Source organism: Archocentrus centrarchus, chromosome 19 (assembly GCF_007364275.1).
Source record: "Archocentrus centrarchus isolate MPI-CPG fArcCen1 chromosome 19, fArcCen1, whole genome shotgun sequence".
Taxonomy (NCBI): Eukaryota; Metazoa; Chordata; class Actinopteri; order Cichliformes; family Cichlidae; genus Archocentrus; species Archocentrus centrarchus.
The window spans coordinates 18,453,117-18,467,957 of record NC_044364.1 but is presented as its reverse complement, the minus strand read 5'-3'; the positions used below and the strand labels follow the sequence as shown (position 1 = coordinate 18,467,957).

Here is a 14,841-nt window from a genome sequence, read left to right as displayed (position 1 = left end):
GGTGGCAGTGGAAACAACATTTATCGTCTGGAATCCAGAGCATCTGTACACATTAGCTGTACTGACTTTAATACATCCAGATGCTCGTTCTGAAAAACATGCATGCTAAAGTAGTTCAAAGAGCAACATCCCAGCACAGAGACTGCTCACTGTTCAGTGTGTTTTTCATGTGCAGCATAGGTCCAGCCAAACAAAGCGAGAAACATCTATGAGATTGAAGAAATGAAATGCATGCGTCTTTATCTACTGGCACCTAATCTGGTTACTAGCAGGGTGAAAGAGACGCCACATGGTGTTCACTCAGCTCACACAGAGAACACGTCTGCACTCGGTCTCTCGCTGAAAAACATCAACAGCTTTACCTGTTTAAGTTTCACTGACACGGGCTCGTCATCAGAGGAACTTTCCTGTGTGGACTGTCACAAACGATGCCCCCGTGTCAGCATTATGAACCCACAGTGTGTCAGGAGCAGTTAGCTCAGGAAGGGAAGGACCCGGGAGAGAGGCTGACAGTTTGGGTCACTCTTGTAGGTTTTTGTTCTTAACTTTCTTCATCTTCTCTTAATAGAAAATGATTTTCTTTATTTAATTTCCTCCTAATCTAATAACAGGAAACTTTCTCCTGCTAGAAAGTCCAACAAGGACATCAGGGTGACGTTCATGACAGGGAGATTTCAGAGCAGACTTCTGTATGTTTTAGATGCAATATTCCTGCAGGAGGACCTCTGTGTGTTTCGCTAAATATAGTTGGTAATACTGTCTGTGGCTTCAGAGCTTCATTAGTAATCAAGAGCAGATAATTTGGAGTCAGAGGGGAGGACAGTGACCTGCATGTGATTTTTACAATAAAGTCATCAACGTGAGCGTCATTTCAGCCATAGTTACATGTAAAATGATCACTCAGAGAAGTTAAAGCAGCATCAGGTCTGCAGCTCTGTGAACTACACTCTGCCTCCCTCTGTAGCCTTACTGCTCACTTAGCCAGTCATCCAGCAGCAGTTCACAGGGAGGAAGAGCTTTCCTGAGTCCAGCTTTTGGCCTTTAGTGAAAAAGGAATTTCCTAAATAGGTACAAGAAGCTGCTGAGTCAGCAACAGCTGTGTGAACTGAAGTCCTGCAGAGTGAGAGGGATGTCAGGTGGACAGCTGTAGGTATTACCTGAAAAACATGTTGATGGCGAATGATGGAGATATGACATTCTTGTTGGACTTTCTAACAAAGGGAAATGTGTGTTGAAGAACAGCTTTGTTATCATTTTATTGCGTAAAACAAAGGACAGCACGATGTCCTGACCTCCTTCCCTGGAGTCCATCTCTCTGCCCACTGGTCCCATCACAGGTCTGTAACACCTCTGATATCTGGGGAGAAGACAGCTGATGAGGAGTGTTGTTTAGATATTTTTTTAAAAAACAGGCTTTGGTGAAACTAGTCATTTTGTAAACAAGTTAGTTTCAATCAAGTGTTGCACAAAAAAAATCAAAGACTGGCATTTCCTTTCTTTATGGCAGTGATCTGAGCAGCAGTAAATATCAGTGTATGTCTGTTAAACCTAGGGGGGGTAACATCAGTGTGTAACAACAGTGCATTTAAAAGCAAACGAGTGTAAATCTGGAGTTACCCTTCCAGTATTCTGCTGCAGGACTTCATGAGGGAGCGGATAGCTGGCATTGTTGCATTATCTGCTTTGGATTTTGCTTTTGTACCCGTAACTCAACTTGAAACTGAACGTTTGCTGGAGCATTTTAATTTGCCACTTCATTCAGTTTTGTCCTCACTGTGAGCAAATCACCTTAAATAACCCACATTAATAAATTGGTGGCTGTGGCTCAGGTGGCACAGCACTGTTCTGATTGCGGGTTGTTCCATTCCTGGCCTTGGCCTCAGTACACGGCGTTTTGGCATTCACTCCTGTAATCAGTGTAGAGCTATGATTAATTGATTCTTCTGTCAGAGAACGCAGCTATTAGCTACTCTGATGCAAAGATGTTCTCATTTTTTTTTGTGATCAAATTTTTATTGCCTTTGTACAAATCTAAACATGTAAGCAGTGATATCAAAAAGTACAATTAAAGGTAGACAAAAATAAGAAAACCACCAAACAAAACAAAACAAAACAAAACAACATTAAGAAAAAACAGGGGGGGGGGGGGGGGGGGGGGGCGTCCAGAAGAAGGCACGAGAAGAAAAGAAGGGAAACAAGGAGAAAAGAGGGGGTATGTGCAACCAGAGAGCAAAGGATAAGGAGGCACTCAATACAATAAAGCCTTAAGATCCTCCACTATTTGGGCCCAAAGTTTAACTGCATCTTCTTTAGCACCATGGATTCGGGCTTCAAGATAAGCAACATCCATGTAAGTGAGTGGCCATTAATAATAATAATGAATTTTCTTTGTAAGCGCCTTTCAAACACCCAAGGACACTTTACAAACAAACTAAACTAAAGGGAACTAAAAGTGAGTAGGCTATCTTAAACAGGTGAGTTTTGAGTTGTGCTTTGAAGACAGGGAGAGAGTCAATATTACGGATGTCAGGCGGGAGAGAGTTTTACAGTCGGGGAGCGGCGCGAGAAAAAGCTCTGTTCAGCATGGTGCTGAGGCGGGCAGGGGGTACACTAAGGCAGATGGAAGAGGAAGAAAGAAGGAAGCGGGAGGAGGAGGCGATGAGAAGAAGATCAGATAGATAGGGAGGGGCCAGGTTGTGGACGGCTTTGAATGTATTCAGAAAATTTTTAAATTGAATACGGAATTGAACTGGGAGCCAGTGCAGTTGCTGTAGGACTGGGGTGATGTGGTGAAATGAGGGGGTTTAGTGATAATGCGAGCAGCTGAATTTTGAACCATTTGAAGCTTATGGAGGGATTTGAGAGGGAGGCCAAATAGAAGAGAATTACAGTAATCATTACTGGAGGTAACAAGACTATGAACAAGGATGGAGGTAGTATGCGGGGGAGAGGGAGGGGCAGAGACGATTAATGTTTCTGAGATGAAAGCATGCAGTCCGGGTAATCTTATTGATTGATTGCCACCAAGTTAGCAAGCCAAGTTTCCACCTTGTGGCAGTCAGCTCTTAAGCAGCTGTCAAACCAGCTAAAAGCACGTGTTTCTGAGCCTTATGCAGTTTTAATTTAAAATTAAAACAGATGGGGGAAAATGGAACAGAAATAGGTAACAAAGTAGACAAACCTTCATTGACTGCCCTCCAGAATGCAGACACTCCAGGGCATTCCCATACCATACAATAAAAGGTGCCTATTGTACCCAGGGAGCAATATGTACAATTTGGGCCCACTTTAAGTTTCATGCTACAAAGTCTTAGTGGAGTCATATATGTCCTATATATAAAATTAGTGTCAAAACTAGGACTGAGGTCCGAAATATCTGTGCACCATTGTGAATCCACTGGCACTGGAAGGTATGTTCCTCTCAAAATATAACAATATAATCTGGAAACTGTTCCACTATATCCTCGAGTCCCACACAAAACCTCAAGTAGTGTGTGACTGCTAAGTGGAGCCACCTGGGACACCACAGGTCTTCATTGCAGTCCGCAGCTGCAGATAAAAGAAAAGGGTAGGAAGTTCCTCAAAGGAATACAGGCCCCCTTTATCAAACATATTGCCATGAGAGTGAATGCCCCTGTCATAGCAATGCCGACATTGACCAATCTTAATTGGGTGCTTGTCAATTAAAAGACCATGATTATTAAAAATAGGCGAATGAGGTTTCCAGTTAAATAAAATACCTCAAACTCCAGACTGCAATAAGGTGGGATATAACCAGGCCAAAATATATTTTACACTGCTTGACAGGGACATTAGCAAATACAACTTTCTGTAGCTTAAGTGGGAGAACCAGAATCTCCTCTAATGCCCACCATGAAAACTCTGTCTTATTGTTGTACCAACTAATCAAAGGCTGTAGGGTGAATGCCCAGTGATATAATCTGAAGTTGGTTAGAGAAAGTTCCCCATCAACTCCATCTCTCTGCATCGTAGATAACCTAATAAGGAGGTTCTTACCGTTCCAGACAGATTTAGTTATCACACGTAATCTATGCCAACAACCAGTTGGAGTAGGCAAGGGCAACATTGAGCTTACAAAGTTAATCTGGGAAGTACATTCATTTTAGTAATAGATATGCCAGATCTCAGAGAGTTTGGCAATGAGGACCAGCTTTCAAGATCACGGGAAATCTGCACAAGGATATCCTCAAAATTAACCTTGACTATCTTCTGCAAGGATGCTGAAACACTGATGCCCGGGATTTAAAGTTATTAACCACTGGTATGTAAGATGGCAGTGATATGGCTTTCATTGGTTCATTCAAGGACAGAAATGCAGATTTAGTCCAATTTATCCTGTAGCTGATATGTCACCAAATTTTTAAAAATTGATAGAATGTTAGGAATAGACTCCTGTGCATTTCCTATATAGAGAAGAATGTCATCTGCATATAGTGAAATACGATGTTTAGTCCCACACAACGTAGTCAATCATGTGGATTGACTGAGCCAGAGGTTCTAGGGAAGATGTTCTCATTTTCTTTATGTTAAATTTGGTGTTTGCTAATCAGGGTGAATGTTTGGAGACTTAGCCTCATACTTGGGAATTAAAACTGAAGGCAAGTCATCAGGACTGTGTGGGTGTAATCTTTATCAGATTTGACTGACAGTTCTCACAGTAAAGACCATCATCACCTTGTGACTAACAGGTAGTCCACACCCATTAGTTTAGTTTAAACTCCACAGTATCAGCCCCAGTGTTAGCACTTTGGTTATGTTGGTCTTTTGGAGCCAGATGTCATCAGCTAATTCAAGCAAGCTATTCAGATATTTTCTTCTAGCGTGCTCCAAAAAGCACCAAAACCACAAACATGATGGAGAGGGCCATCAGTTCAGTGACATAAATTGGCAAAGTGGCAACCTATGAATTGCCAAAAACTGCAGTTCTTCTAATGGCCACTTGAGTCTGGTTCCAAAAGTGAGTCAATCCCTGTATCCACTGATATTAAAATGTCCCACTTTACAGCATAAATAAACATGTTTGCAGTCTATTGCAAACTATGTGTTGATCTCATTTGGAGCTCATTTCTACCTGTAAAGGCAGTGGATTTTTATAACTCCCCCTTTTATGTTTTGATAAGGGTTAAACTTGGTGGCATGGATGCTGTAAGTTAGGGGTTTACTTATGAGCGCTCTGACAAATTGAACTGAACGTCTCAACCATCTTGTTGCTATTTTGCATTTTTAAAGGAACTATCTGACATTCACTGTGTGGTACAGACAGTCCAAGAGGTATTAGTCTGCTGCCTAGCACTAAATAGCCTCTGTGTGTCTGTGAACCCATATAGCGTATGAATGCTTGCCAAACTTGCTGTGGTTTCGTTCCAGCAAACACGAGGTTACTACCAAACCCCGTAGCTCACGCGTCATCTTATCAGGCAAATAAGGTCACTTTTGTTTTCAAAAAAACAAAAACGCCAATGTCAGCATTCAAAAAATATGGAGTCTAAAACCAGTGGGTGATGTCATGGTGGCTACATCCATCTTTTTTATACAGTGTATAGTAGATATGCCTGTCATCAATTTAAGCCTTAACACAATAAAACGGGTGAGTTGTTAAAAAAATTCACCTGCTGTACAGCTGGAAGAAACAATCCAAAGAGGCCAAAGAGGTTCTTTGTACCAGGCTGTAATCATGTGTGTTTCCTGCTGTAAACTTGGACATGTTAGTGTGGGAATCTGTGGCAACTAACTCACTTTTGAAGAGACCTTCAAGTGGCCATTAGAGGGAGCTCCACTGCAGCTCCACCCTTATTTTTCAGCCCTGGAGGTTGTAAGTTTGAAAAGCCTTTTTCCAAAATAGCAAAGAAATTTAGAAAATCTTATAAAATTTGTGTTCATGCAGAATCTCATCCCTCATAGCAGGAAGCTGCCTGAGAAATAGCTAATGTTTTTAACTCGAGAGGAGCAATTCGGTACGTCGCAGTGTTTAGATGGACTGCTCTATTATGCTCTCCAAAGTTTCAATCAATACCTTTATTGCTGAATAGACCATAACAGTGCCACCTGAGCCACAAACTAGGCACAAAGGTAAAGCTGCAGGATCATAATCTGATTTAGCTTCAGAGCACAGCCTCATTTGACAGAACAATCATTACCTAACGAGTTATTCCTCCACTCGCTCGTGGATGTAATATCAGCTGACTGCTTGCCCTTTGGTGCCGTCCCACACTGTGATAGCCGACTGAATGATGAATGACTGTCTCATCATGAACTGTGGGCTTAAGCAGCATGTGCAGCCTACAGAGGGTATTGATTTAGTGTTTTGTTACAGGCTCAGGGTAGCAGGGAAAAGCAGGGGCAAGAAGTGAAAGAGATGAACAAAGGATACTCGCGGTCACATTCAGGAGAAAAGGAAAACATTTGGAGCAAAAACATGTGTTGAGGATTAAAGGATCCTACTTTGGGCCACATGACTCGAGGAAAACACAATGGTGGTCAGTTATTTGATAACTTGCCCTGTAAAATATAATGTGTGTTAAAATAAAGCTCTGTGGTTCATCTTTTAGGTTAGAGAAAGCTAAGAATATTGAGATTATGGAGGTGGACAGAAATGGGGCGATTGATTTTTGGAGTGATGAGAGTGGAGGGCCCCGTTTTAATCATCATTAGAATAATTTATAGCAAGTTGTCACCATATAGTATATGAAACACATGAGCTGAGAGCCATAAATTCAACTGTACACTGTAGAGACTGTTATATGCATATATACAGTACTGTGCAAAAGTCTTTTGCCACCACACGTTTTTTTTATATATTGAGAAAATGGGAAATATCTGCAGCAGTTTATGGAAATGTGCAAACATACATGGAAATACAGTACATTAGGCATAAGTAACGCTGAGGTCTGGGCTCTGGTGAGGCCAGTCTACAACTGATAGAGTTCATCTGTGTGTTTTTATATCCAGGGATGCTTTTACTGAACTAGCAGTGTGTTTGGGATCATTGTCATGCTGAAAAATTAAGCTGCTGTCAATCAGATGCTTTCCAGATGTTATTATATGGTGGATCAAAATCTGATGGTACTTTTTTGCATTTAAAATTCCATCAAGTTTGACAACATCTGCAACAGCACTGGCTGAATGTAGCCCAAAGCATGACAGTGCCTCCGCCGTGCTTCACAGATTAAATTCAATTCAGTTATATTTATATAACACCAAATCTCAACAAACAGATGCCTTATATTGTAAGGTAAAGACCCTACAATAATTACAGAGAAAACCCAACAGTCAAAACAACTCCCTATGAGCAAGCATTTGGTGACAGTGGGAAGGAAAAACTCCCTTTTAACAGGAAGAAACCTCCAGCAGAACCAGGCTCAGGGAGGGGCAGTCATCTGCTGTGACCGGTTGGGCTGAGGGGAGACAGACAGGACAGAAGACACAGTCTGGAAGAGAGTAGAGCTTAATAATAACAAATGATTAAATGGAGAGTGGGGTATAAGCAGAGTAAAAAGAGGTGAATGAAGTAGAAACCAAGTCCTATTACAGCATAACTAAGGGAGGGTTCAGGGTCACCTGATCCAGCCCTAACTATAAGCCTCAGCAAAAAGGAAAGTTTTAAGCCTAATCTTAAAAACAGAGAGGGTGTCTGTCTCCTGAATCCAAACTGGGAGCTGGTTCCACAGAAGAGGGGCCTGAAAGCTGAAGGCTCTGCCTCCCATTCTACTCTTAATTATCCGAGGAACCACAAGTAAGCCAGCAGTCTGAGAAGAAAGTCCTCTATTGGAGTAACAGATGGCTGCAGACACTCACTGGCTTGGCCTGATCTCCTCTATATATAATTGATGATTTCAGTTTTCAGACCTGACACTTTTTTCTTCTTCTTGTCCAGTTTTCTCAGTTTTTTAAGGACACACTGCACACCATGCAGTTTTATGCTAATAGCACTTTGAATCACCTGTTGGTTCAAAAATACTATTTTATTCCTGTCAAACTTTATCTTTGGCATTTTTCATAGATGAAACAAAAAGTATGGGAAGAAATGATGTGTTTTTTTATAAGGTTGCAAAAGGTAATATAGATACAATTTAAAATAAGTTCTTTGCTACATTGTCTGTTATATGTTGACACAACACTGGTTCATCCATGAGTTATGAGCCTTTTTTATGCTTGAATGATTTGAAGGTCAGAGTTAAGTGGGTCAAAAACTTCTAAATATGGTCAGGTACAAGGACTTCACTGAAAATGAGTGAAAAAGTAGCCAGTATCCAAAGAAAAACCCTGAAAGACCTTCATGATGCCTGGAGAGCTCAGTGTGGCTGCTTGGAAGGAAAATATAAAGAAATGAGGGGGTGACTCAAGACTTTTGCACAGATTTTAATGCATGAAACTGGCCTGGACAAAAAATGATGGCACCCCTAGAAAAAGATTGACAATAAAAAACTGAAAATACATCCACCATAAGGGCATGTTAGACTAAACTGTAATCGGCATCACAGGTGTCCTCTAACCTGTAATCAGTCAGTCTGCCTGTTTAAAGGCTGACAGTGGTCACTGTGCTGGTTGGTATGATGGTGTGTACCACACTGAACATGGACCACAGAAAGCTGAGCAGAGAGCACTCTGAGGAGATGAGATAGACAACTAAAGGCTATAAGACCATCTCCAATCAGCTGGATGTTCCTGTGACTACAGCTGCACACATTATTCAGGAGTTTAGGGTCCACAGGACTGTAGCCAACTTCCCTGGATGTGGCCACAAGAGGAAAAACTGGTGACAAACTGAAGAGATGGATAATACGAATGGTAACCAAGAAGCCCAGAAGAAGTTCCAAAGAGATTAGAGGTCAACTCCAAGGTCAGACCACACCATCCATTTCTGTTTGAGCCTAAATGGACTGAATGGAAGACCTGTGGACAGGTGCAGAAGTATCACTGAGAGTTACAGAAATCACTTGATTGCAGTGATTGCCTCAGAAGGTTGTGCAACATAATATTGAGTTGAGAGTGCCATAATTTTTTGTCCAGGCCACTTTCATTAGTTTGTTTTTTAAATAATTCTGCTGAACCACAATTCAAAATCAATGTCTGATTTTCACGAGTTCATTTTCAGTAAATTTTTATTTATTGCTTTAGTCAGTTTGAACTTATTTCAGTGACCACTGGTGTTTTTTCTTTATTTAAATTAAAGGTACCAACAATTTTGTCTATATCTGTGTGTGTGTGTGTGTGTGTGTGTGGTGTGTGTGTGTGTGTGTGTGTGTGTGTGTGTGTGTGTGTGTGTGTGTGTGTGTGTGTGTGTGTGCGTGTGTGTGTGTGTGTGTGTGTGTGCGTGTGTGTGTGTGTGTGTGTGTGTGTGTGCGCGTGCGTGCATGCACTTCTGTCAAAATGTATGAGTCCAACTGTAGTAATGGTTCAACTACATTTCAATACAGCAGATGCCGATGCCTGTCAGAAGTTGCTGTTATTTAAGGAAGTCTTTCTATTGTGTTGCCATTTGACAACACAATGCAGAGCAGCTACCCAAACTTTACTCTTTGCCTTGTTAATAGCGCTGTAACCAGTGTGTAAATAAATAATTTCAGCAGAATGATCAATCAGCTGACAGGTAATCCTGGGGTTTATTGTCATTGTTGCTGACAGGTGCGCTCAGCTGTGAGGAAGCGGTTCCACCGATGGCAGGAGCAGCACTCCATCCGAGCCAGGATGACCCAGGCTATGTCCATCCCCACTTCACCTTCACGGGTCAGCTTTCACAGCATCAAGCAGTCTACATCGCTATGAAAGAGGAAGCCAGCTTTGTCCTACATGTGCTCGCTTTGGGAGAAACCTCCAGCTGTCATTGTCATCCTTTTCTGCCACATCACTGGAGTAACACTAAAACACTTTCTGCAGCTAGAGAGCTACAGAGAGGCTGCATCAGTCTCCTAAACCTCAGGAGGGACATTACACAGACTTTCAGGAGAAAATGGATGGGTACGGGCGGGAGAGGACAGTGCAGTCTTTGCAAAATGGGAGGTTAGTGGATCAAAAAGATACACGTGACCAGGCTGATGAGCGTGTACTGGAGTTTGAATGTACAGTACTTGTTTAATTGTCTGTTGTTTCTCCGCTGGCACTTTAATTTTTTGCTCCATCACGGTTGAGGATTTATGCGCCTGGACTGACTGAACTGGATTCCATCTCACAGAGTCCTGTGCTAACAGGAGGCAGTGACGAAGTCCTTACTCATCTTGAGTTTTATTTTCAGATTTGTATTTTTTTTCTCTCTCAAACAGCTGTCGGGTTTTAGTGTTGTTTATTTGATGTTGTGCGTTCTTCCTCTGTTCTCAGCTTGGTGCACTTGCGCTGCTTTCTGGACTTTCCAGGAAAGTTAAACACATTCCGTAATTCCTACCGGAGGAGTTTTGTTCCAGAAAACAGAGACTTTTACAGCTTTTAGTAACCTCCATGTGATCGAGCCGGATCATTTATGTTTTCATGTGTCGTTGTGATCATTGTTTTTTGCAGGAAGTGGCTCACTGAGATGGCAGTGTCAGTTTTAACATTATAGACTTTGCTTTTATTGTAATTTTCCACCTTTAATTACTATATTGTGATGTTTTGGAGTGACACATGGCCAACAGACCGAGAGCAGTGAGATGTAGTGCTGCAGAAGCCCAAAGTGACAACGAAAACAGCAGATGGAGAGTCAGCTAACTCCCATAATTTCTTAACTTAGAACAGAGTAAAGAAAACATGGTACAATATTATATAGACATAATTTAGCCTTTAAAACAATTTATTCCAGTGTAAAATCAAACGGGGTTGTAAATCAGTCATTTTTGTGGCTAAGGTGGCTCAGCTAGTCAGCTAGTTTCAAATCAGTTGTTCTCATTTTGAGTTCAGCTGAGCATACAGAGTGAAAGCAGCTTTTTACTGCAGAATAATTGCATGGCATAACTCTCACTTAAAGCACGTGTTTATGTTTCTATTGATGCACAGATTAAACAGACTAGTCGATATGTGATAATTAGGGAGGTTTAGGGTGGCCATGGCTGAGGTGATGGAGGTGTTCGTCCACAAATTGGATTTAAAATGCTTCTCCTCACGTACTAATCCCTAAATAATCAGGCCCCATCATATCTGAAAGACCTCATAGTAGCACATTATCCCAGTAGAGCACTTCACACTCAGTGGAAAGAAGCCTGAGACCACTCTTGTTATGAGGTGGAACTAAGACAAAGATTCATAAGGAGCATCCCTGAAACACTGACATGGGTCTATACTGCTATTTAACTCAGCATCCGTGAAATGTTCTTCTTCGGCCATCTCTGCAATGATGCTGAAACAACATTTAGGTGCATTTTTTTTTTTTAATTGTAACTTGTAACAAAAGTTTCTATTCAGTTATATAACGCATGGCCCTTCTCCTAATTTATCTTACTCCTGTTTTCTGTTGACCACCTATGCTCTTGCAGATCTGGCTTAGTAGCAGTTTTTGTGTGCAGATTTGGCCCACTTTGGCCTACTTTGGCTGCATTTGGACCAACTCCGAATCACGTGGGCCAACCTGAATTTGGCTAAGATATAGACCTCCTTCAGTTTCGGCCTCCCTGGCATTCTTGGGGTCTCTTGAGCTGTGATTTTTACTTCTGGCAGCCAGTTTGGGACCTTTTTGAAGCCAAACCAGTTAAGATGCATGTGTTACCTCAGGAAGTACACACACACAGCATATTTTGCTTTCAGTGCACCCACATTAATGATGCACGTTTCTCATATGTTTCCATCATTTTATCCAAACTGACTTTAACCTAAAATCGTGGAGCCTCTGGGGGGCAGCCAGACAAGTTGTAAACACTTAATATTGTCATATAGAGTTATGATAGCTGATGTGTGAGCAAACACAGACACGTGGCAGCACACATTTATTTCTAGCTGCTTTTATGAATGTCGTGTGCAATAACAGAAAGGCAACTGGAATCACATCTTATTTTAGTGTCGCTAAATAAAAAAATCCAGCTTTTCTGTGTTCACAGAAACCTAAAAAGTTTTGACTCTGTCTGAACATAATCGGTGTAATACCTGCAGCGATGGATGAATGTAGGGAAACATAAACCTCACTTTAGCTGCTCTGTTTGCTGCTGAGCTACAGGACCAGTATGAGTGACATTAGTTTGACCCACAGAATGCTGAATCTTGTACAGCTTTAAATCAAATGGAGCGTAATATGAGATCAGGTCATGAAGTCAAGCTTTCATTGATCTCACTGCCAGCCCACATGCTACTCTTTCACACATCCTATCAGTAAATCTCTGAGGGCTCACTTTTTCACTGCTTCAGCCTGCCAATAGTTGCCGTTAACCTGCAAGCCACTTTGCAACCCACCTCCCTCAGTGCTCCTCCTTTTTGTGTCCTTGGCTTAATCTGTGTCCTGTGATGTAAACACCAGGAGTGGTCGTGTCTGAACTTAAATCCACCATTTTTTTTTTTTTTGCAAAGGTTTTCACAAAGTATAAAAACTGTGCAGTGACAGTGAATGAACCATGGGTTCAGCGTTGACTTGTCAGTGGTCATAAGTAAGTTAATTAGTTATATTTTTATTGTCAGGGACCATGCACAAAAGCACTGAGACTTGAAATGAGTCAGGAGCAACATGAAGAGGAGGAGCTGGGATGGAGGTGGGCTGCACAGTGGCTTCCATCAACTGTATTGCTAAAACAGTGCTGTGCTCAATTTATCACTAATTTAACAGCAAACTAAATGAAAAGCATGACAGTTTATTTTACAAAACGCACCATCACTATAAAAAACAGAGAAAATGATTACGTTTTACACTTATTCATAGCTAGACCCGCTCCTCCTCTCAGTGACTTCACATTAAAAGCTTTTTTTTTTGGAACAAAACGCTTCAGCTGAACTAAGAGACTTAATATTTTTGCCTCTCCACCAGCCAGCCAGGAAGGACGGTGTTCATTCTCATTCACAGCTCGTGACTTTCTGTGGCGTTCAATTGATTTGAACATTTGCAGTAACTGTATTTACTGATGTAAATATATAAATACCAGAGCGGGAGGGGAGGGGAGGGGAGGGAAAGGGGGCGTTAACATCCGTGAATAGAAACCAAAAACACAAACCACACACTGTAAATCATATGGGCACATTTTCCATGTGATCAGCAACTCACAGTCCACATTCCTATGATACCAGTATGCCTAGCACCTGTGCATTTTTATGAACAAATTCTATATGAACCTCCTCTTTTTGTCACCCTAAAATTATGATTTTTTTTTTTAATCCCTTGTCGGTGATGTGTGAGCTCTGGTTATGATTTTAAAAAAGTCAATTATTTAAAATAATTGAATTTCACATACTATTAACCATCACTTGTAAAAGAGCGGCTGCTTTAGTTTAATTTGAGCCTTTTGGGGGTGAGAAATTCAACTGAAATGAAAGAAACATGTCGTTATCATGGAGTTATGTTAGGAAGTGTTACTTTTCAAAATAAAAGCTTCATATCAGCAGGAATAAGAAGCAGAGGAAACATGCAAAGAGAAACTTCATTGTTCTGTGGTACATTTATGATGGTCAATGAAAAATCACAATGTCATTTATGATTATTATTTATTGTTATTTATTTTCAATATTGTTATTTTCATACTTTAAAACAATGTCAAGCGATAATAAACTGTGTGTTGCATTTGACTGAATGAAATATTGAAGAGAATGGTGAGATCTTTATATATAGAGAGCAGTTTTTATTCAGAAATAAAAAAAAAAAAAAAAGCTACCATTACCTGCTATGGAGACTCTGGATCACACAGCCATTTGTCTCTACAGTCCCCCGAGACGAAAGCAAAGAAAGAAACACATCCTGAGTATCGTGTGATCCTCTTAAGCTTTGTGTGTGACTCTCAAAGGGGAGTGCAGCCCGACACTGGCTTTTAAATAAGATCCTTCTGCCCAAGTGAACATGCACCATTTTCTGGGAAAGAGAGGGGAGTTTTTTCCTGCTTTTAAATGGCTCTAAAACGGAAAGAAATACAGAGATTGACTTTAACAGGATTCACGATGATGCACTATTGCTTAATTGGATGTGAACACTTAAAGAGATCAAGAAGGTTAGTCGTCGCCTGTAGAGCGGCTTTAGGGGGACGATTACTCTCTGTCATCTTATGGATTCATTCTTCCAGTCAGGGCTTCGCGCTCTGGGAGAGTTACTCATATTCACAGCTCCTGATTAGACTGCAGTCAGGATGATTCAGTTTCCTATTTTCATTGCTTCCTGTCATGATTACATAATAACTGTTTGTTTATGTGGAAAAGCATCACAGTGCTGTAGTAAACAGGTTGTGTTTCTTTGCTTACATATGCACAAACTCACAGTTTATGGTATAAATGTTATTTTAAACTCTTGGAAACAAACTAAACTCAGTGAAATATGATACATAAGTGCATTACCACTATAGCCTGTATATAAAAGATGGACATGGCCACTGTGACATCACTTATTGCTTTCTGAAATTTGTTTTCTGGCCTTGACTTTAGTATTTTGACCATTAGCATGCTGTTGCTTTTTGAAGAGCCAGAAGTGACCATAGTTGGATGAAAATGAAGGTGTAGTGCTAAGCTATTAGCTCATTTTGGCTAGAAAACTGCAACCATAAACTGTATGGGAACATCACACATAACGTGATACTTGCTAATCAGTACCATTAAAATAAAAATATTGGACTTTTACTCACTAATACTGGAGTAAGAGACTTCTTGGACAGTTTGTTTCTACAGTTAGTGACATCACACTGTTTCCTACTTGGCTCAGTTTTAGCTTTTTTGGCTGCCACCATGTTGTTTTTTTTA

At 40.9% G+C, this 14,841-nt stretch overlaps 1 protein-coding gene across 1 annotated transcript in view; it reads left to right on the top strand.

The window, feature by feature from the left end:
• The window catches only part of LOC115798019 (corticotropin-releasing factor receptor 1-like), a 91,485-nt gene extending 78,437 nt beyond the window's left edge, over positions 1-13,048 (top strand). Inside the window, exon 14 of the mRNA XM_030754666.1 lies at positions 9,646-13,048. Within this exon, the coding sequence (XP_030610526.1) occupies positions 9,646-9,786 (141 nt within the window). The 3' untranslated portion in view covers positions 9,787-13,048. The remainder of the gene's footprint in view (positions 1-9,645) is intronic.
• The last annotated feature ends 1,793 nt before the right edge of the window (positions 13,049-14,841 follow it).